We start from the raw sequence: 23849 nt of genomic DNA, 5'->3' as shown, positions 1-23849 counted from the left end.
GGATTATAATGCACTTAAGAGTATAGGGTATGGCTATATGATAGAACAGCTATAAGGACATGGTTCTGAAAGCTGCAGAGGGGCTCAGCTCATGCTAGGGCACCCTCTAACATAAAACCAAGCACTCTGCCTCAAGGATTGTCGAGGCCTTCCATGGGAGTGACTTATAGGTGCATATGTGTCTATATATAAAGGTAGATATAGGTATACTATATCTAAGTAAGGGGTGATTACACCACCTTACTCAAACTGAGTGATCAACCTGTGGTGTCAGTTTGGATGGCCAGCCAGGGGTGGCATAATACATGCTTCAGCCCATGGTAGGCCTTGGATGCACCTATGCAATGGGTACCTATGGTACACTACACAGGGGCTCACAGAGGTGACCCAGTACCCAATCTGGTATGTATCTAAAGTACATGGAGTCCATTTTATAGGGATAGCAGATAGCCTGGGGCCCTGAATAGCAGGATCCCAGGCCAACTAAGTCAAAAACCAGCAAAACACAAGGCAAAAAGTTGGGGTAACCATATAGTCAGATATCCACCTTCTTACACCCAGTGTCTTCTCAGTGTTGGAAATTATCAATTTTATTAACAGCACAATATTAACTCACCACTGCTGTGGCTTGCAGTCATTAGGCCATTATGAACCGACTATTTTGTGTGCCAGAATGCCTGTGAATAGTTTAGCAAGAATGTTTGGGAGGGAGATTGGTCTCATGATGAGCAGGCCTAGGGGTTTTGCCAGGGCCTGTGAATAACTGTTATTACTGTTTCTCTCTTGGTGTCAGTGGGCTTGTCTGTGTCCTCAGCTCTTTCAACAATGTTTGAAAACAAAACTAGTCAGATGATAGCTGCCAGGTGTACATGTTTTGCATGTGTAGAATCACACACTAGTAACTGTAGTGCATGCATGATTCACCTTGTCAGTTTGTGAGCAAGTGAGCATTCACAGACGCCAATCTGACTATTTCTGACACTGGAAACAGTTAGAGTTTCACTTCAACAAAATGCTGGAGTAACTCTCTTTCCAGGGTGGAAAGAGAAATGGATCACCCTCTAAACGTGGTGGCGAGTAGTGCTATACGGTTCATAGCACCATTTATCTGGGGAAAACTGGGGAAATGGTCCAATGCACTGAGAAAATGGCATGTGATGACAATGTGACATGACATTTCCACTAAACCTGCTTTTACACTTTTTTTGAGCTGTCTGTTCAGTTTATCAAGGCCCAGGGTTTAGTTTCAAGTCAAGAGATAGTGCAGGATTAGACTAATTATAATGTCATAGATACCAACAAATGCCTTTAACACGTATGCCTTTACCCTGCAATGCCTTAAACACGTATGCCTTTACCACGTAACACCTTGACCATGCATAATGAAGGATTTACAAAAATGGCCCTGCCAGTAAAGGGCGGGTGCCCTTGAGCCCATCCAGGGCACCCACATGATCAATGTTGAGGGCCCCCAAAGTCCCCATGACGCCAGCGCGAGCCAGTATTGTTCCTACCCGTAGAGAGCAGCTTAAAATACTGTGCTCTACGGGCAGGAACAACTTTTTCATGTGATTCTCTGCCGGCTTTATAAGCTGTGCATTGGGGGGAGTGTAAGTTATAGTTAGCCCAGGTAGCTATAACTGCTCAGTTTCTACTGTTTTGAGTATGTAAAATCTGAACCTAAGTAAACGTCTCTGTAACCTTTGTTTTTTTCTGTGTATTTCTAAGGTTTTTGATACTATTTCCTACCTAAAATGTCTCTGTAAACTATGTTTTTTTTCCAGTGAAAATAGCTCTCTCTTTCTCTCTCTCTCTGTCTCTCGCTCTCACTCTCTCCATATGATATATATATATATATATATATATATATATATATATATATATATATATATATATATATATATATATATATATATATATATTACAGGAACTTCGTTACTTTTTCGATGCTTGCCGCAAAAGAACGAAACGGACCCAAACAGGTAGCGTTGCTTAATTTATTTCGATATGTGCACCATTCCGTCCGCCATGACACGTTTCGGGCCCTGAAGCCCTTGATCACATGACATGGTCAGTGAATCATTGTGTTTTTGACAAGTGTGCAGGCATCATCTGACCACCGGGCCTGTAGAGACAACCGACTTCAGCCTAATCCTTTACACATCGACTACATGCTGCGTTATCAATTCTGAAAATCTTTTACATATATCACGCATTATATACTCTCCCTTATGATTTGAATTTTCACCCTTTTCACAATATAATATTAACAATGCCTTTACAATTTACAGCATTATAATTTGTAGTAAAATTGTATATATACATATCTCCTAATGTGCAAATCTCGCATATAGATGAATAAATACATAAATATATATCACAATAAAACCAATGTTACTGTCATACAAAATGTATAAAATTCATATTTTGGTGATATGTATGCTGTACATATAATACTTATTTGTGCAAATGTGCAAATTATGTGCAAAATACGCTTTAAAGATTTGTGCAAAATTAGAGAACCAATGTTTTCTCTTTTTAGGAGATATCTTAATAGGGTGGTAACTGGGGAGAGGTTATAATAAAGCCCAAGTGGGCTATGTCGATGTTCAGGATTACTGCCTCTATATTGCCCTTCCTTGATGGTCCATTTCCAGACACTTGTCTTTGAGAGTTAAATTAATGAGTGAAACCAAAAAAACTGTTAAAAGTATTTTTTTACCCCTCACCCTGTGAAAAAGATCTAAAAGTTTTGTTCTTTTTGTTTTCTATTGACAGACAACTTAATGTTTAACAGACTCACTATTCATGTTAATATGAAATATTATTTCCTAATTCTTGCAACAATGCTCTTATTCCCTTATTGAAGTTAAAGACAGGTGTACAGGTCCTCTGTAGCATTGAGTCCATTAGGAGTCTTAGTGTTCAGTTCTAGAATATATCTAGTCTCCAGTATTCTCAAGCGAGCTTCCCTATCCCCTCCTCTGTGGAGAGGTGGTACTGTGTCTATTGCATAGTAGCTGAGACAGCTTAAGTTTCCCCCGTGGCTGGTGTTGATATGGTGCGCCACAGGGTAAGCCTCATCCCTATTGCTGACTGCCCTCATGTGCTGGAGTATGCGTTTGTGGACCTGCAGCTTGGTACTACCAACATACCGCAGGCCACATGCACACTCCAGCACATAAACTACGAAGTCGATTTTGCATGTTATTTTCTTAGTTATAGGGGTCGGTGTCTCAGAAAATGGGGTCATATATGAGGTTTTGTTTTTCCCCCATCTTGCATGCTTTACATGTAGCGCACTTGATGAACCCCTTACTCTTATGCAACCAATCGTCATTTCTGGCTAATTCTGGGCTACTCTTCACAAGCATGTCGCTCATTGACCTGGCTCTACTGTAGGTTATTGCTGGGTGTTCTGCCAGAGTTTCACCAATTACGGGATCCCCCTTGATGATTGGCCAATTTCTGCCAATGATTTTATGTAACTGCTTGTGTTGGCGACTGTATGCTGTTATCAGTCTTGGTTGGCCATTCATGTTGTTGGTTATTTTATGGGTTCCATCCGGACCCCCCTCCAATTCCGTGGAGGTACCTAATTTGTTGGCCCTTTGCATTGCTTTTTCAATTATATTCAATGAGTAGCCCCTCGCCAGGAATCTCTCTTTACTGCTCGCTTGTGCTACTGAACATGACTCCTCAGTGCTGCATATTCTCCTGATCCTGAGCATCTCCCCATAGGGGATGCTCCGGATCAGGTGAGCAGGATGGTGACTTGATGCGTGTAGGACCGTGTTTCCCGCGGTAATTTGGCGGTGCAACCTCGTCTGTAACTTTCCTTCCTCAATGTATACCTCAACATCGAGAAAGTTGACATGATTCTCACTAATTGCCCCAGTAAACTTCAGATTCAAATTGTTTACATTAATTTCAGAGATGAAACGCTCAGCCTCAATCTTGGATCCCCTCCATACTGAGAAGAGATCATCAATAAATCTGTATAGCGACACTATGTTATTTTTCATTGTATCAGCAAATGCGACGCCCAGGACCTGCTCCTCCCACAGCCCCATGTGCAAGCATGCGTAGCTGGGGGAGAAGCAGGCCCCCATCGCAACTCCTCTCAGCTGCTGAAAAAGTCCCCATGACGCCAGCGGGACCCAGTATTGTTTCTACCCGTAGGGAGCAGCTTAAAATACTGTGCTCTACGGGCAGGAACAATTTTTTCATGTGTTTCTCTGCCGGCTTTATAAGCTGTGCATTGTGGGGAGTGTAAGTTATAGTTAGCCCAGGTAACTATAACTGCTCAGTTTCTACGGTTTTGAGTATGTAAAATCTGAACCTAAGTAAACATCGCTGTAACCTTTGTTTTTTTCTGTGTATTTCTAAGGTTTTTGATACTATTTCCTACCTAAAACGTCTCTGTAAACTATGTTTTTTTTCCAGTGAAAATAGCTCTCTCTCTCTCTCTCTAAATATTTTCCGGTTTGCTGTGTGGCGTGGCGTGGCTGCGCTACATCGGACTAAACGCAATATATATATCTATATATATATATATATATATATATATATATATATATATATATATATATATAGAGAGAGAGAGAGAGAGACATATATAGATATAGATATATATACACATATATATATATATATATATATATATATATATATATATATATATATATATATATATATATATATATATATATATATATATATTCACTGAAAAAACCATAGGTTATAGACCATATATAGTTAGGAATTAGCATTTAAAAAACCTTATTTTACTCACACAAAACCATTGAAATTCCATATATAGTTAGTTGCACTAACTATATATCGCGCACCCGCAATCCACTGCTGATCATGTCACATATTACATCATTCATGACATGGTCAGTGACATCACTGATGACATCACTGATGACATCTCAAATGACATCACTGATGACATCACTGATGACATCTCATTTGACATCATTCTTGTGCTAATACGATAAACCTCTTCAGACTCTAATATAACCTTAGATACACTCAGTGTATACAGACACTCACACACTGCCACTCATCCATGGAGTTACTCACACACCCAGTCAGTCATGCAAAGAAACAATCTCACCTCCATTTCTTCAACTATACAGTTAAACACACCTTACTTATTGAAACATATACTAACACATATTTACTCTCTTATACAATCCCTGATACAAGTTCACAATGATCGATACAACTACTCACTCATTCAGTGGCTCTCATGCACAGTTATTTATATATGCCAACTCTCACATGTACTGTGTTTTACATATGTACTTACTATGACATGTAGCATTGAGATATCCATTCACTCATCAATACACTCATGCACACAGTCAACTGCCCATGTAGCTGTTTCCACATGCACTCTTGAACTCATACACCTAGTGAATAAACTGCTCACACATCTATGCATAGAGTCACACACCTTCCAGCCACCCCTACACAAACTCAATCTCCCATAGAAATACTTGGGCAACCAATTAATAACACATATAGCCTCTCGTATAGCTAATGATCAACACATGCAGCAGTTTACAGAACAACAGACATAATGATGCACAAATTAAGACAGTTTAGTCACTAACCCATGCATTCAGTGAGACACATTTAATCACTCACTCATACAGTCAGTCACGCACCTACTAAATCCTTCATCCAGACACTTATACATCCACTCATTCTTCAATATGTAAAACATATTTAAACTTTACAAAAACACACAGACACTAGATGATGTCATCAGTGATGTCATGTGAGATGTCATCAGTGATGTCATTTGAGATGTCATCAGTGATGTCATCAGTGATGTCACTGACCATGTCATGAATGATGTAATATGTGACATGATCAGCAGTGGATTGCGGGTGCGCGATATATAGTTAGTGCAACTAACTATATATGGAATTTCAATGGTTTTGTGTGAGTAAAATAAGGTTTTTTAAATGCTAATTCCTAACTATATATGGTCTATAACCTATGGTTTTTTCAGTGAATTTTCAAGGTTTTGTAAATGCTAATTCCTAACTATATATGGTCTATAACCTATGGTTTTTTCAGTGAATTTCAATGGTTTTTTAATAGCAAATATCATAAGCTGTCGAATGTCAAGTACGTGGTAAGTGAAAACATTTTCGTGTTTATGCACACTGATCTGCTTTGAATGGTGCCCCCCCCCCTCATTTCTATTAGGAGTACTCTCTCTTTGCAGATAGTGAAAGGTAGTTAACGCAGGTCTTTGCCCCCATTGTAATCCGTCGTGCCTGCTTCTCTCTCCATTTGATTGATTGTTATCCAAGTATTTACTGTTTTAGAATTAGTTCTCTTTGGTTCATTCTCTATTTACAAACAAACACAGAGTCGCAATACTCTGTTTAGTCTTTGCAGATAACGAAAAATCGTGTAAAAAAAAAAGAAAAGGAATCGAGCAAAATCAGTAGGCCACTAATGGGATCTCTTTTTGACCTCGCTAAAATAGAAACATTAGGAACAACCCCTCATGACAAATACAAAACTAGTGAGATGAACTGAACTCCACACAATGATGGCTGCAAAACAGCTCGGCTCCGCCACCCACCCCGCCCAAAATAACGATAAAGAACGGCTGCCATGATTGGTTGCGGAATGACCACGACGGAGCTACGAAATGGTGCTGCTCTCATGCTAACCCCAGCTTCAGTCTGAAACATCCAGAAACACTGTAGACTACCAATTCGATCAGTTCCGGTAGCGCCCCAATGTAACCCGGTAGAGAAGAACTAGCTCTCCCCTCTTTGACTGATGGTTCTTGTTGCCTGTCCCTTCTGTTGTCATTTAACAGAACTATTTAGCCTGCTGAAAGGGGTTGTGTTCCGACCGCTGGTTGGTGGAGACATTTTGACTATATTCTGTACCTGCGTTGTCGCGTAATGCGTCATATGACGCGCCGCGTTAGCGCATCCGGAAGTCATCCGGGGCGCGCAGCGCGTAACGTAAGCATAACAAGTCATGTGACTTGTTAATAAAACTTTTCATTGGTTCATTTTACTTTTCTTATTGTAATGATGAAAGGCTTGGTCATATGACCTAAAAATTACGCTTTTCATTACTTCCGAACATTATTTTTTCTTAAATATATGTTATAATGTTCCAGGCTAATGTACTTTCCCGGAAATTTTACAACTGTCCTGCAAGTAAAATATATTCTTTTTTCGAGAAAAAGAGCGTTTCTTCGTCCCATGATGGAGCCGTTGAGCAAAAGAGGGTCGACCTGCTGTCTTAGTCGCCGATACGCCTGAATATGAGATTCTTATCGATCACTTTATGTTGCAGGAATAGAAAACACAACAGCCCTTGACCATTTATCTTTACTGCGTTCCTTCGTATTATACCTTTTACCCTTCATGTAATTGGTCTGCTTTATTTCACTTGCCTTTTAATGATTCTAAAACAGTCACTATTATTAAAAACTTTACCAATGTATATACTACTACCATGTTTTCTTTTAAAAACCTTTATTGTGAAAATTTCATTATACAAATACGAGCCTATAACCACGTGGGCCTGCCACAGAGCAAACTGTAATCGTATATGATGAATAGACATTTACACTGTAGAGGAACGTAACGGGCGGGCCATTAGGTTGCAAGAACTAAGGTGTCTAACAGTTACGGAATCGGTGGACGTACATTTTATAATTAAAATACGACAGGGCCAGTTACAATAAAATTATCTAGATATACATTTGCGGGCAAGTACCATGGGTGACGTTAATTCGAACTTTCAACAGTACAGTAATCAATACCACATCAGAACTTAATATCAATAGGGATGTCGAAATATTCAATCAATTCTCGTCCCCGCCCGCCATGTGCTTCAAAACTGCATACGTATCTCGTGATTTCAAGGTTCTGCAACCAGTACACAACAAGGAGTTACGAGTCCCATTTATTCCGGCGCCATTTTGGGCGAGGACGGGCAGGTCCAGGATATAGTCAAAATGTCTCTACCAACCATCGACTATGATGATGTTCATATGCTGTATTTATTAGAGTAACACTCATCTGTCCACATGAAATTAATTTGCCACAATCTAAACATGTCATTTTAATCTTTCCAAAGTTCTTCTAAATATTTGGGACCGTTTCCCTTGCCTCTGAAGCTCTCAGTGCCACTTCTTTGATGAATGTACTAGCAGGTCAGGGGTTCTCCTCCAAATCTCTCTTTTATGCAGCACTATAATTAATTGGTGCCACCTCTCCATATGACGATGCATGGTATAGTTACCACAACTATATTTTTTTTCGGTTCCTCTGGAGAGTTCATCGTGGCAGATGAAGCGTGTAACGTACCGGGCATTTACCTTTTTTTGCATGTACAGGAAAGGAAAAGAAAATCGAGCGTCCGAGTTCTAAGGTGTCCCAGGGCCATTTTAGTGGACCAGGCCCAAATCCAAAGAACAGGCCGCCATTTTGAGAGTCCTCTTGCAGCCGCCTGTCGCTGTAGCATCAAGAGCAGCCGAAACTCAGCTGAATGGCAACTGAAACGGTAAAGGGGCGCCCCACTACAGCAGACGAGCCTCCACCTAGGAAGGCCCATTCACGCCGGCTCCCCCCCCCTTCGGGCACCCCACGCCGTTATTCGGAGCAGTATTGTAGGATGGCCACACCAGTGCGGCAACTTGCTAGACATCACCTCGGTGGTAACCGAATCTCAACGCCTTGTGGTGTCTCCTATTCAGAAAACATTGTTATGCTGCCTTCGACCTATTCGCCGCAAGTGCGCACACAACTCAACTGCATAGCTTGCTAGACACCACCTCGGTGCCATCCGGATCTTGGAATGTCAGCACCTTTTGGTGTCTTCTCTTCAGAAAATATTGTTGCGCTGCCTTTGGCCCCATTCGCACATCGGTCCGCTACTGACGCCATCTCACAGGCTAATGGGGCGCCCCACGCCGAGTTTCAGCATTGTAGAATAACCACACCAGTACAGCAACTTGCTAGACATCACCTCGGTGCCATCCGGATCTCGGCGCCCCACTGCAGATGAAGTGCCTCTCAACTATGAAACCACCACGGTGACATCCGGATCTTGGCGCGTTGTGCTGCCTTCGGCCTATTCGCACATCGGTCCGCTACTGACGCCATCTCACAGGCTAATGGGGCGACCCACGCCGAGTTTCAGCATTGTAGGATGACCACACCAGTACAGCAACTTGCTAGACATCACCTCGGTGCCATCCGGATCTCGGCGCCCCACTGCAGATGAAGTGCCTCTCAACTATGAAACCACCACGGTGACATCCGGATCTTGGCGCGTTGTGCTGCCTTCGGCCTATTCGCACATCGGTCCGCTACTGACGCCATCTCACAGGCTAATGGGGCGACCCATGCCGAGTTTCAGCATTGTAGGATGACCACACCAACTTGCTAGACATCACCTCAGTGCCATCCGAATCTTGGCATCTCAACGCCTAGTGGTATCTTCCATACAAAAAATATTGTTACGCTGCCTTTGGCCCCATTCGCACATCAGTCCGCAACTTAGACATCACCTCGGTGCCATCCGGATCTTGGCATCTCAGCGCCTTGTGGTGTCAGTCAGAAAATATTGTTGCGCTGCCTTTGGCCCCATTCGCACATCGGTCCGCTACTGACGCCATCTCACAGGCCAACGGGGCGCCCCACGCCGACTTTCAACATTGTAGGATGGCCACAGAAGTGCGACAACTTACTAGACACCACCTCGGTGCCATCCGGATCTTGGCGCGTTGTGCTGCCTTCGGCCTATTCGCACATCGGTCCGCTACTGACGCAAACTCACAGGCCAACGGGGCGCCCCACGCCGACTTTCAGCATTGTAGGATGGCCACACTAGTGCTGCAACTTGCTGGACACCACCTCGGTGCTATCCGGATCTTGGCGCGTTGTATTGCCTTCGGCCTATTCGCACATCGGTCCGCTACTGACGCCGCCTCACGTGCCAACGTATTTTCTCCGCATTTTATACCCTATGCCGCATAACAGGTCATGTGACTTGTTTATAAAACTTTTCATTGGTTCATTTTACTTTTGGTTTCCGAATGATGGAAGGCTTGATCATATGACCTAAGAACAACACTTTTCATTGGATGAAAACTTTTTTTTTCCCCCAAACGATGAAAGCCCCACCTTGTTTCTGGATGTTTCAGACTAAACTGGCGTCAGCATGAGAGCACCACCATCTCGTAGCTCCGTCGTGGTCATTCTGCGAGCAATCATGGCAGCCGCTCCCCACCAGAAGCCTGCAGGAGTCGGGGCCCCCAAAACTTTTGATGAATTCTCAAGGCGGAGGGGACGCTTTCGAGAATGGGGTCCAAGACCTAGCAGACAAGCGTCCGATTTCCAAGGTGTCCCAGGGCCATTTCAGTGGACCACGCCCAAAAAGGAAAGAGCCTGCCGCCATTTTGAGAGTCCTGTGGCAGCCGCCTATCGCTGCACCGCAAGAGTGGGCGCAACTCAGCTGAATGGCGGATTTTGACACAGTGGACCAAAAGCGGACGGAATGGCAACTGAAACGGTAAAGGGGCGCCCCACTAAAACAGATGAGACTCCACCTGGAGAGGCCCGTTCACGCCGCCTCCCCCGGGGCGCCCCACGCCGTTATTCGGAGCAGCATTGTAGGATACCAAAACCAGTGCGGCAACTTACTGGACATCACCTTGGTGCCATCGTTCTGCTGCCTTGGAACTATTCGCACAACAGTTTGCTACTGATGACCGACCCCCCGCGACACCCCACGCCGTTATTTGCTGGGTGGCAACTTACTAGACATCACTTTCGTGTCATCTAGATTTCGGCGCGTTCTGCTGCCTTGGAACTATTCGCACAACAGTTTGCTACTGATGACCCACCCCCCGCGACGCCCCACGCCGGAAATCTGGACGTTGTGCTTCGTTGGGACTATTCGCACAGCCGACCGCTACTTCGTTGTTTTTCCCTAAAAATGTTTATATGTTATTACTATTTTTGTTTTCTTGTATATATTTATAAATGATTAAAGTTTTATAATCTTACTACTTTGTCGGAGTGCTATATATTTTTAATGTGACACATAATTGTAAAAACTTTGATGTACAAAGAGTCATCCCTGGAATCTTCCGCTTCACGCTCGGTCCCCTCCCCAATCACAATACAGGATGGTTTTCAGATAATAGCAACGCTTCTGCTGTGACGGATCTCATCGAGTGTGGGCCTTGATCTACTATAACTCCTTTGAAGAGGGGTGAATCTTTACAGCTGTGGCCATAAACTACATCTGCAGGGCTAGCTGATAGCCTAGGACCGGCCTGGACAATCGGACACAGAGGAAAAGGAGTGTCAGAGGGTGCGGTAGTGAATAGGGCGAAAGGGAGGTGTCGGGCGGGCACAGGGTGTGATTCTCAGGGAAGAGCAGCGCAGATGGGGGGAGGTTTATTACCCATGCATAAGACAGAGAGCGGGGGTGACCACTGCCTGGGTGAGATGCTTGCGAGGGTGGGGAGCCATGCTAAGGATCGACAGCGTGCACAGAGTGGGTCTGGTCAAGGCATCTAAAATGGCTGCCGTGCACGACAAAAGTGTGGCATTTGAAAAAAGACAAGATGGCGCACACAATGTTTTTCAACAATTCCTGATTTCCTTCGAATCGAACGTTAACAGACGTTGGGGCATATTACCAAAGTTAAGCGATATTTATCCCTAACGATGCATTGCAAAGATTTTTTTACCGTCAGAAATTATCGCAGATAAACCTTGCTATTATCAAGGTTTATCGCAAATACGATAAAAAACGAGCGCAATGCATTAATATCGCTGAAAACTCCGCGATATTCATGCATTACCGAGCTAATGCTCTTAGCCATGTTATCCACCTCCCATTGGATAACATGGCTAAGAACTGCTCAGGGCAGCTGTTACTTTTTGGAGATATTCGCGCTTATCTCGAATATTTCCAAAAGTTGATAATAGGAGATAGCGATGTTAGCGACTGTTTCCAGTCGCTAACATCTTGGCATGCCCACTTTGCATGTCATTAGTGATAAATATCACTCACATGCAAAGTGGGACCCAAGATGGTCGCTATCTCCTACTAGCCGTCGCTAACTGGTGTTAGCAACAGCTAGGTAATACAGATATAATTTTATCTCCGCGAAGCGGAGCGCTGTTACAGATATATATCTTGTTTTTGAACGTTAATTTCTCAAAATGCACTGAAGCACATATATTGAGACATAGCAAAGGCACATCGGGCTACCAGTCCCTAGGAGATAGCGATGTTAGCGACTGTTTCCAGTCGCTAACATCTTGGCATGCCCACTTTGCATGTCATTAGTGATAAATATCACTCACATGCAAAGTGGGACCCAAGATGGTCGCTATCTCCTACTAGCCGTCGCTAACTGGTGTTAGCAACAGCTAGGTAATACAGATATAATTTTATCTCCGCGAAGCGGAGCGCTGTTACAGATATATATCTTGTTTTTGAACGTTAATTTCTCAAAATGCACTGAAGCACATATATTGAGACATAGCAAAGGCACATCGGGCTACCAGTCCCTAATATTTTACCAAGTTTCGTGCAAATCCATTCAGCCGTTCGATTATTATTATTATTTTTTTTTTTTGCCCCGCGGGGCCCTTTTAAAACCTCCACATCAAACCTAGGGGGTCAGCGAGGATCTACTATGCCCCCTTATGGTCATTTGCCCCTTCGCTTTGGCCTCCTCTTGTCTCTCGATCCTACCGAGAGACAAGATGGCGGCCGCTACGTACTGTTTGGAATGTTTACAGACACCGGAGAGCCAATCAGCTTCGCTTCGCAAAGCTCCGTAACGCGAAGCGGTGCGCTGTTACAGATATATATCTTTTTTTGAACGTTAATTTCTCAAAATCCACTGAAGCACATATATTGAGACCTAGCAAAGGCACATCGGGCTACCAGTCCCTACAATTTTGCCAAGTTTCGTGCAAATCCATTCAGCCGTTCGATTATTATTATTTTTTTATTTTTTTTGCCCCGCGGGGCCCTTTTAAAACCTCCACATCAAACCTAGGGGGTCAGCGAGGATCTACTATTCCCCCTTATGGTCATTTGCCCCTTCGCTTTGGCCTCCTCTTGTCTCTCGATCCTACCGAGAGACAAGATGGCGGCCGCTACGGACTGTTTGGAATGTTGACAGACGCCAGAGAACCAATCAGCTTCGCTTCACAAAGCTCCGTTGCGCGAAAAGTACGCGTCCTGGGCCGCTGCCCGGTCCGCTGTTACAGATATATATCTTTTTTTAAACGTTAATTTCTCAAAATCCACTGGAGCACATATAGTGAGACCTACAAAAGGCACATCGGGCTACCAGTCCCTACAATTTTGCCAAGTTTCGTGCAAATCCATTCAGCCGTTCGGGCTAAAAGTGAGGCCAACCGCCCTATGGAAAACTCAATGTTTCCCTTTTTTCTCGGCCCCCACTGGACGAACCCCCCCCCAAATTTTCAAGGGCTGCTCAGAAACAAAATGTGCCATTTTCCTGAAAATTTCAGCCAATTCCGTCCACAAACGCCAAAGTTATTAGACATAGAATTTTCAAAAAACCCATAGAGAAAAAATCCTAACTATATATACCTACTGGCGACCGCCAGTAGGTAATATATATATATATATATGTCAAGCGCTCAAAACTTCGAACCAGTTTCCGAAGGAGACGACACAGCGTAGTGAAAGAACCTTCTTTATTTCATAAGTCGCTTACGACGCGTTTCGCCTGACCCAGCAGGCTTGGTCACGATAGGTTTTGTGTCAACACATACATTCATTTAAAGTGCTCAATACTGACGTGATGCATCACGTGACAAACAAATTCATAGAAATGGAAAAGTTATTTACACATGTTATCATCGTGCACAACATTCGAGTAAAAAATTATTATTTTTCAGTGTCATTTAGATAAACGCCTCAAAATGCAATTTACATAAATAAAGCCTCTAATCAAAGTGGAAAAAAAACGGTGAAAGAATGAATAAGAAACAATAAATATTTCTTTTATATATACTCATTCCTCTACCCCAATTCGGGACATTTTCACACAGTTTTTGGTAAAGCCAATTCAGCCCAAGTGGGCTTATTTTGATTCACCAAAACCACCTCAAACGGCAATTTATGAGCAGTAATCAGCTTCTAATTTCGATATTATTTAACTAGTATTCTCATTGTGCATAGATGATTTGCTGGTACTTTTTCCAGAAAAAATAGAGCCCCAGTGTGTGTGTATATATACATCATTTATGACTTATTATTATTATTGTTACTGTTAGTTTTCACCCACTTCCGGCTCCGTACTGATACCACCTTCCTTTATTCTATTCACAGCTTATACCCCCTGACGAAGAGCCTTCGGGCTCGAAATGCATCGGGGTGAGGACATGTGTATATGACGCTACCGCATTGAATGGGAATATATTGGATAAGCTTTACCCAATGAATGAAAATGTGCTCATCATTTGAATATTATTCGAAAAACATTGTTTGAACAGTATCATGAATACATTTACCTCAATGAGAAAAAGTGAATAAAACTTTTTTGAACAGTAATTTTGGATTACATTTGCTCATTGTAGCATACAGGTGTGCTCAGGTCAACCACCCTGTGCCTACAGGGTTTTTTCAAACAATTATTATTATTAGAGACAACTCTATAAGGCCTCGTAGAATGCATTATTTATACATTGTAAATAATTGTTGTGACAGAATAACTTACTGCCATGAATGACGAAATGATATCATCATCTCGCATGCAGCACTTTAAGAGTACTTTACAGGAATGGAAGAAAAACAAAATGGCGATTGTATTGAGCCATAGTTTGTAAATGTAATGTAAATGTCTAGTGTTTAATGAACACAAAGAAGGGTACTATCACTGATCACTTTTTATAAATTTACTAGACGCCTGGGACTCTATGGTCCAGTTGAAAACTAATTGTAGCCGAAACGCATAGGCCGTCCTATTCCTGCACGTTTTTGCACATGGTGCTTTAAAAATAAAATAATTTAGATAACCTACCTGCTGTCGTGCCGTGACTTACGCTGGGAAAAGAAAGGTGGTGAGAGGTAACGAGTCATTGACAAGCGCTCCCACCTCTGATGACGATGCCAGCAGCAGTTGGGAGGCAAGCTCGGTCATTCTTGATTTAGGTGAGGAAGTGGATTTTTTATCCAACGAGAGACTACAGTCACTAAGACCCCGGAACAAACAGCAGACAAAGGGGCAGCAGCAGCAGCAAAGCGTGCCAGGAACAACAGAAGACGGGGCCAGCGCCGGAAAAAACACAAAAGTGCCCAAAAAACCAAAGCGGCAATATTGGCGCAAAAACAAGTGAGTGACAATACCGTAGTAAACCTTTCTTCCATTGACCTTACCAAGGCTGAGCAACAACTTTTAAGCCTTGGTCTCTCGTATTGCCCAGCTACTGATTTTAACTATGCTAAGACCCGCATAGATGTCTACATGTATATCAGAAAATGGAAGCTTAAAAAATTCTTTGAGATTAAGGAAGGTCTAAATAATAAAACAACACAAGGAGTTGGAACGACTATTAATGTTCTTCCTAATCTGCCCATGCTTCCAGCTAGCGACACTCGAACAGCACTTACTGTACTAAATCTTTTGGGCAATGACGCTCTCACTGAAGAACTCGCATCCACACAGGATGAATTGAGGGCAGCTGACATTCCCCAAATTGGAGCCAGCACCAGTCCTTTTAAACCAACGTCTAAATTCAACCCTACCATGCCCAGAGACTCTATTGATGTGTTTCAAGACGTGGTAGTAGAAGATCTGAAGCGACTACATCATCAGATAAAGCACAAAAAGCGATATAGAAGCAAACAGGAAACGGACTACCATGCTTTGGTCAAAAAACTAAGCAGTGATCATAATATCATAGTGACCATGGCCGACAAGGGGGGCAATGTGGTCATCTGGCCCCAAGAGGAATACATTAAGGAGGCAAAGCGACAGCTTGGTGATGATACTTGCTATTCGATCACCAATATGAAACACTTTGAAACTTCAAGGGAATCACTTAAGAAACTACTTTTCAAATACAAAAGGGAAGGTATGATTTCCTCACAAGAATTTGAATTCCTCCACGTCGAATTTCCTGTATTGCCAAAACTTTATTTACTCCCCAAGATACATAAACTATCAAGACCAGTGCCAGGCCGACCGATCATTTCGGCCATTGCGGGAGTGGCTGAACATGTCACTGAATACATTGATTACTTCCTGCAAAGCCTGGTCCAAGAATTACCCACATATGTCAGAGACACTGGCGATTTCCTGGCTAAAATTCAAAACATCCAGTGGAATGAACAAATGCTCTTGATCACTTTGGACATAGAGTCGCTCTATACGAGTATAGAGCATGTGTGTGGTATCAAAGCTCTAGAGTTTTTTCTTGGTAATAGACCCATAAATTGTTACCAGCACAACAAAGTATTGATAGAGTTAACATCCTGGTGTCTCCACAATAATTTCTTTCTTTTTGGGAGTGATCTATATCTGCAAAGGCGTGGGGTCGCTATGGGGGCATGTTTTTCTCCCAGCTACGCGTGCTTGCACGTGGGCTGGTGGGAGGAACATGTCCTCAGGCGGCAACATGCTCAAATTTATTCTGATCATGTTTTACTTTGGCTCCGTTACATTGATGACGTTTTTTTGTTATGGCAGGGTGACAAACACAGTGCACAACTGTTCATTGATTCTATCAATGTGAATAATGAAAATCTGAAATTCACTAGCTCCATCAGTGAATGTGAGGCAGAATTCCTGGATGTTAAAATCCAGATCCACAATGGCCGGATTACTACCAAACTACATCGTAAAAGTACTGCTGGCAATAGTATTTTGCACGCCAGCAGTGCACATCCGCGCCATGTGGTAGATAACATTCCCCTAGGTGAACTATTAAGAATTAAAAGAATCTGCAGTACAGACTCTGATTTGGTATCCTGCACCAATGAAGCTTTGGCGAGGTTTCGTGCTAGGGGGTACCGTGAATCAGTCCTTACATCAGCCATGGCCAAAGCTAAGACTAGATCCCGTGCTTCCTTACTTGAAACCAACAGAAGTGCTAACACATCTTGCACTTCAGATGAGGATACCATGAACCCTAGGTTCCTCACACCATACAGCAGACAGGCAAGGCAAATAAAATCTATTCTGTCTAAAAGATGGCCAGTCCTTGCTACAGATCCTGTACTCAAACCCCAATTAGCAGAAGTTCCCATTGTCACCTTTAGAAAGGGTCCCTCTCTCAGATCCCACGTCTGCCATGAGTTTCCTGAATTAAGAAAAAAGCAGGAATGGTTGAAAACTAGATCTGGCTTTATACGCTGCACCTCCTGCAGGGCTTGCAAATTTGGCAAAAGTACTCGGCAATACAACACGCCATTCAGTCCAGACCCTATTCAAATCAAGGGCCAATACAATTGTAAGACTGAATTTGCCATATATGTCTTAACCTGCACATGTGGACTCAGGTATGTCGGCAGTACACGACAACCAGTACACGTTAGGATCCTCCAGCATCTACGTGCCATTGTCAACAACGACCCAGCCTACCCTGTAGCCAGGCACTTCAAGGCAATGCATAACAATAATCTGGAGTGCCTGTCATACTTTGTCATCTCCGCAATAGATAAACCCAGAAGAGGCGGGGACAGGGTAAAGATGCTGAGAAGAATGGAATCTCATTTCATTCTTGAATTAGACAGTAGATCCCCGAATGGTCTTAACAACACGGAAGACCTACATGTGTTTCTGTAATTCAAGCCCTGTTTTGTCCACTACGCTTTGCATTACTTTGGGTGGTGGGGTTTAGTTTGTTTATGCCCCCGCCCCCTCTCCACGTGTTCCACAATTTGTCTCCTTGTTGGGTTGTTGCACGTATTATTTATATATTATTTCACGGTGATTGATCATTTAGGTGTTTGCATTTATCTTTTCTGGCACACTTATTTGAGGACATAGACATAATAAGTTTTTTTCTGTGATCCATGTAGAAACATGTTCTTACGGTTCGTTTTTTGACTATGATATTCCCATGATTAGATGCCAAATAGCCCATGCCTTACCATTATGCTGCTACAGTCATATGTTTACATATTATGCTGTTTTGCACTTTGATAGTTACAGATGTAATATAATATTGTTTACATTCAAGCATATTTTGCACATAACCAATAGGATCATTACTGGTTTTTAATTGCATCTGTTATAACAACAACTATTATTTTTAAAAAATGCACTTTACACTTTAATATGCTATTTTGCACTATAAACATCAAAGACAGGCGAGGGCTATCTGTATATACAAATATTTGTTATATACAATTTTTTGGTATTTGCATTTTACGCTTTGTATAGAAAAAAGTTTTCTAAATCTTTTTAACTTTTGTATCATGGGCTTTTATCTTTGTCAATTTAACATATGGATTTTAACCTGTTAATGAATTTTTAGAACTGTTGTTATTTCAATACTGTTTGGAAAACAGACTAGGCTACCATTCAATAGTAGTTTGTCCTCGCTGTTTATTATCACGTGGTGTACTATGAAAAAAAGAGAAAAAAATGCACTTTTTTTCACTGCTCAGTGATTACTATTTAAAACGCATGCATTACCAACTCTGACTGTCTGTGAGCAAGGGCGGATGCCCGAAACGCGTCGGATTGCTTGGTTCAGCTTTTGAATAAAAAAACTGTGCTTACAATTACTGGATCCGCGTGGTTTCCTGGGTCGCTGTGGTCGGAGCTCGGGAGATTGCATTTGTTCGATATATATATATATATATATATATATATATATATATTCACTGAAAAAACCATAGGTTATAGACCATATATAGTTAGGAATTAGCATTTACAAAACCTTGAAAATTCACTGAAAAAACCATAGGTTATAGACCATATATAGTTAGGAATTAGCATTTAAAAAACCTTATTTTACTCACACAAAACCATTGAAATTCCATATATAGTTAGTTGCACTAACTATATATTGCGCACCCGCAATCCACTGCTGATCATGTCACATATTACATCATTCATGACATGGTCAGTGACATCACTGATGACATCACTGATGACATCTCAAATGACATCACTGATGACATCACTGATGACAACATCCAGTGACTATGTTTCTGTAAAGTTAAAATATGTCTTACATATTGAAGAATGAGTGGATGTATAAGTGTCTGGACGAAGGATTTAGTAGGTGCATGACTGAATGTATGAGTGAGTGATTAAATGTGTCTCACTGAGTGCATGGGTTAGTGACTAAACTGTCTTAATTTGTGCATCATTATGTCTGTTGTTCTGTAAACTGCTGCATGTGTTGATCAGTAGCTATATGAGTAACTATATGGGTTATTGATTGATTGCCCAAGTATTTGCATGGGAGACTGAGTGTGTGTGTGGCTGGATGGGAGGTGTGTGACTCTGTACAGATCAATGTGTACTTGTATCAATGATTGTATAAGAGAGTAAGTATGTGTTAGTATATGGTTGAAAACGTAAGGTGCTCTATGTTTAACTGTATAGAGTAGAAAATGGAAGTGTGATTGATTCTTTACAGGACTGACTAGGTGTGTGAGTAACTCCATGGATGAGTGGCAGAGTGTGAGTGTCTGTATAGGTGTATGAGTGCATATGATTGTGTTGTAAAGATGAGTGATTGTATGTATGAATGATTGTATGGGTGAATGAGTGAATGTGTGTGTAGACGTAGGAATCAGTGAGTACGTATGTAGTAACTAGTATTGGTGTGTCAATGGTTTCAAAAATTATACTCTGTTTTTAACACTGGGTGAAACAGAGGTTATATTAAAATGTGAAGAGATGCATTGTATTGTCACATGAATAATATCATCAGTGATGTGGTCATTGATGTCAAATGAGATGTCATCAGTGATGTCATCAGTGATGTCATTTGAGATGTCATCAGTGATGTCATCAGTGATGTCACTGACCATGTCATGAATGATGTAATATGTGACATGATCAGCAGTGGATTGCGGGTGCGCAATATATAGTTAGTGCAACTAACTATATATGGAATTTCAATGGTTTTGTGTGAGTAAAATAAGGTTTTTTAAATGCTAATTCCTAACTATATATGGTCTATAACCTATGGTTTTTTCAGTGAATTTTCAAGGTTTTGTAAATGCTAATTCCTAACTATATATGGTCTATAACCTATGGTTTTTTCAGTGAATTTCAATGGTTTTTTAATAGCAAATATCATAAGCTGTCGAATGTCAAGTACGTGGTAAGTGAAAACATTTTCGTGTTTATGCACACTGATCTGCTTTGAATGGTGCCCCCCCCCCCTCATTTCTATTAGGAGTACTCTCTCTTTGCAGATAGTGAAAGGTAGTTAACGCAGGCCTTTGCCCCCGTTGTAATCCGTCGTGCCTGCTTCTCTCTCCATTTGATTGATTGTTATCCAAGTATTTACTGTTTTAGAATTAGTTCTCTTTGGTTCATTCTCTATTTACAAACAAACACAGAGTCGCAATACTCTGTTTAGTCTTTGCAGATAACGAAAAATCGTGTAAAAAAAAGAAAAGGAATCGAGCAAAATCAGTAGGCCACTAATGGGATCTCTTTTTGACCTCGCTAAAATAGAAACATTAGGAACAACCCCTCATGACAAATACAAAACTAGTGAGATGAACTGAACTCCACACAATGATGGCTGCAAAACAGCTCGGCTCCGCCACCCACCCCGCCCAAAATAACGATAAAGAGCGGCTGCCATGATTGGTTGCGGAATGGCCACGACGGAGCTACGAAATGATGCTGCTCTCATGCTAACCCCAGCTTCAGTCTGAAACATCCAGAAACACTGTAGACTACCAATTCGATCAGTTCCGGTAGCGCCCCAATGTAACCCGGTAGAGAAGAACTAGCCCTCCCCTCTTTGACTGATGGTTCTTGTTGCCTGTCCCTTCTGTTGTCATTTAACAGAACTATTTAGCCTGCTGAAAGGGGTTGTGTTCCGACCGCTGGTTGGTGGAGACATTTTGACTATATTCTGGACCTGCGTTGTCGCGTAATGCGTCATATGACGCGCCGCGTTAGCGCATCCGGAAGTCATCCGGGGCGCGCAGCGCGTAACGTAAGCATAACAAGTCATGTGACTTGTTAATAAAACTTTTCATTGGTTCATTTTACTTTTCTTATTGTAATGATGAAAGGCTTGGTCATATGACCTAAAAATTACGCTTTTCATTACTTCCGAACATTATTTTTTCTTAAATATATGTTATAATGTTCCAGACTAATGTACTTTCCCGGAAATTTTACAACTGTCCTGCAAGTAAAATATATTCTTTTTTCGAGAAAAAGAGCGTTTCTTCGTCCCATGATGGAGCCGTTGAGCAAAAGAGGGTCGACCTGCTGTCTTAGTCGCCGATACGCCTGAATATGAGATTCTTATCGATCACTTTATGTTGCAGGAATAGAAAACACAACAGCCCTTGACCATTTATCTTTACTGCGTTCCTTCGTATTATACCTTTTACCCTTCATGTAATTGGTCTGCTTTATTTCACTTGCCTTTTAATGATTCTAAAACAGTGACTATTATTAAAAACTTTACCAATGTATATACTACTACCATGTTTTCTTTTAAAAACCTTTATTGTGAAAATTTCATTATACAAATACGAGCCTATAACCACGTGGGCCGGCCACGGAGCAAACTGTAATCGTATGTGATGAGTAGACATTTACACTGTAGAGGAACGTAACGGGCGGGCCATTAGGTTGCAAGAACTAAGGTGTCTAACAGTTACGGAATCGGTGGACGTACATTTTATAATTAAAATACGACAGGGCCAGTTACAATAAAATTATCTAGATATACATTTGCGGGCAAGTACCATGGGTGACGTTAATTCGAACTTTCAACAGTACAGTAATCAATAACACATCAGAACTTAATATCAATAGGGATGTCGAAATATTCAATCAATTCTCGTCCCCGCCCGCCATGTGCTTCAAAACTGCATACGTATCTCGTGATTTCAAGGTTCTGCAACCAGTACACAACAAGGAGTTACGAGTCCCATTTATTCCGGCGCCATTTTGGGCGAGGACGGGCAGGTCCAGGATATAGTCAAAATGTCTCTACCAACCATCGACTATGATGATGTTCATATGCTGTATTTATTAGAGTAACACTCATCTGTCCACATGAAATTAATTTGCCACAATCTAAACATGTCATTTTAATCTTTCCAAAGTTCTTCTAAAAATTTGGGACCGTTTCCCTTGCCTCTGAAGCTCTCAGTGCCACTTCTTTGATGAATGTACTAGCAGGTCAGGGGTTCTCCTCCAAATCTCTCTTTTATGCAGCACTATAATTAATTGGTGCCACCTCTCCATATGACGATGCATGGTATAGTTACCACAACTATATTTTTTTTCGGTTCCTCTGGAGAGTTCATCGTGGCAGATGAAGCGTGTAACGTACCGGGCATTTACCTTTTTTTGCATGTACAGGAAAGGAAAAAAAAATCGAGCGTCCGAGTTCTAAGGTGTCCCAGGGCCATTTTAGTGGAGGACATGATACAGCGATAATGCCCTGGATAAGGACACTTCCTTCGGGCACCCCACGCCGTCTTTCGGCGCAGCATTGTAGGATGGCCACACCAGTGCGGCAACTTGCTAGACACCACCTCGGTGCCATCCGGATCTCGGCGCCCCACTGCAGATGAACTGCCTCCACATGGAGAAGCGGGAGAGGCTCGTTTGCGCCGCCTCCCCCCCCCCCTTCGGGCACCCCACGCCGACTTTCGGCGCAGCATTGTAGGATGGCCACACCAGTGCGGCAACTTGCTGGACACCACCTCGGTGCCAACCGAATCTCAGCGCCTTGTGTTGTCTTCCATTCCGAAAATATTGTTGGCAGCATTTTGAAAGGAAAGACAAACAGCCGTTTGTGGCCCTCACTACACCGTTCTCCTAGTGAGTCTCACATTGTTACATTTAGGAAGAATGTTGAAGAGTAGTATGTTGAAAATCTGAAGCCATTGTTATACAAACTCTCAACCAGCCTTGGATGGAAAAATCCTGAAGAATGTACAAACTGAAAACCAGTTTTTCTCTGTATAGCATCAGCAGCAACGCTTGAGTCAGCTTTGTGTGAAGCCGCCATTTTGATTCAATCAATAGCGTCCCCCTGCACACATTCAGGGACCTGGTCGTGTCTTCAGGTCAAACGGATTGTGGGACAAGATGCACAAAGGAAAAGGAAAAAAGTTCCGCCGGACCCCGGGAGGTGGCCGCCTATGTCATGGGCGATCTTAGGCCACACCAGGGCAATAGTGAAGCTGCAGCAGGTGCAAATAAGCTTCAGACAGTGTTACAAGCGCTGCTCAGAACTCTCAACTATGACACCACCTCGGTGCCATCCGGATCTTGGCGCCTTGTGCTGGTTCCGGCCTATTCACACATCGGTCCGCTACTGACGCCACCTCACAGGCCAACGGGGCACCCCACGCCGACTTTCGGCGCAGCATTGTAGGATGGCCACACCAGTGCGGCAAATTGCTGGACACCACCTCGGTGCCATCCAGATCTCGGCGCGTTGTGCTGCCTTCGGCCTATTCGCCACAAGTGCGCACGCAACTCAGCTGCATAGCGAGTGAAACACCAAGGGGCGCCCCACTGCAGCCGAGGAACCTCCATCTTGGGGGCGACGCACAGCATCACATTGCTTTCCAATGCAGTCAGATCCTCAAACAGCCCCCAC

At 42.5% G+C, this 23849-nt stretch overlaps 1 protein-coding gene across 1 annotated transcript in view; it reads right to left on the bottom strand.

The window, feature by feature from the left end:
- The window catches only part of LOC144805650 (uncharacterized), a 225284-nt gene extending 210076 nt beyond the window's left edge, over positions 1 to 15208 (bottom strand). Inside the window, 1 exon segment of the mRNA XM_078672173.1 lies at positions 15111 to 15208. Coding sequence (XP_078528299.1) covers positions 15111 to 15208 — 98 coding nt within the window.
- Positions 15209 to 23849: the final 8641 nt, after the last annotated feature.

This window comes from Lissotriton helveticus, chromosome 1_2, assembly GCF_964261635.1.
Source record: "Lissotriton helveticus chromosome 1_2, aLisHel1.1, whole genome shotgun sequence".
Taxonomy (NCBI): Eukaryota; Metazoa; Chordata; class Amphibia; order Caudata; family Salamandridae; genus Lissotriton; species Lissotriton helveticus.
The sequence above is the reverse complement of the archived record's forward strand: the minus strand, read 5'-3'. Positions and strand labels throughout refer to the sequence as shown.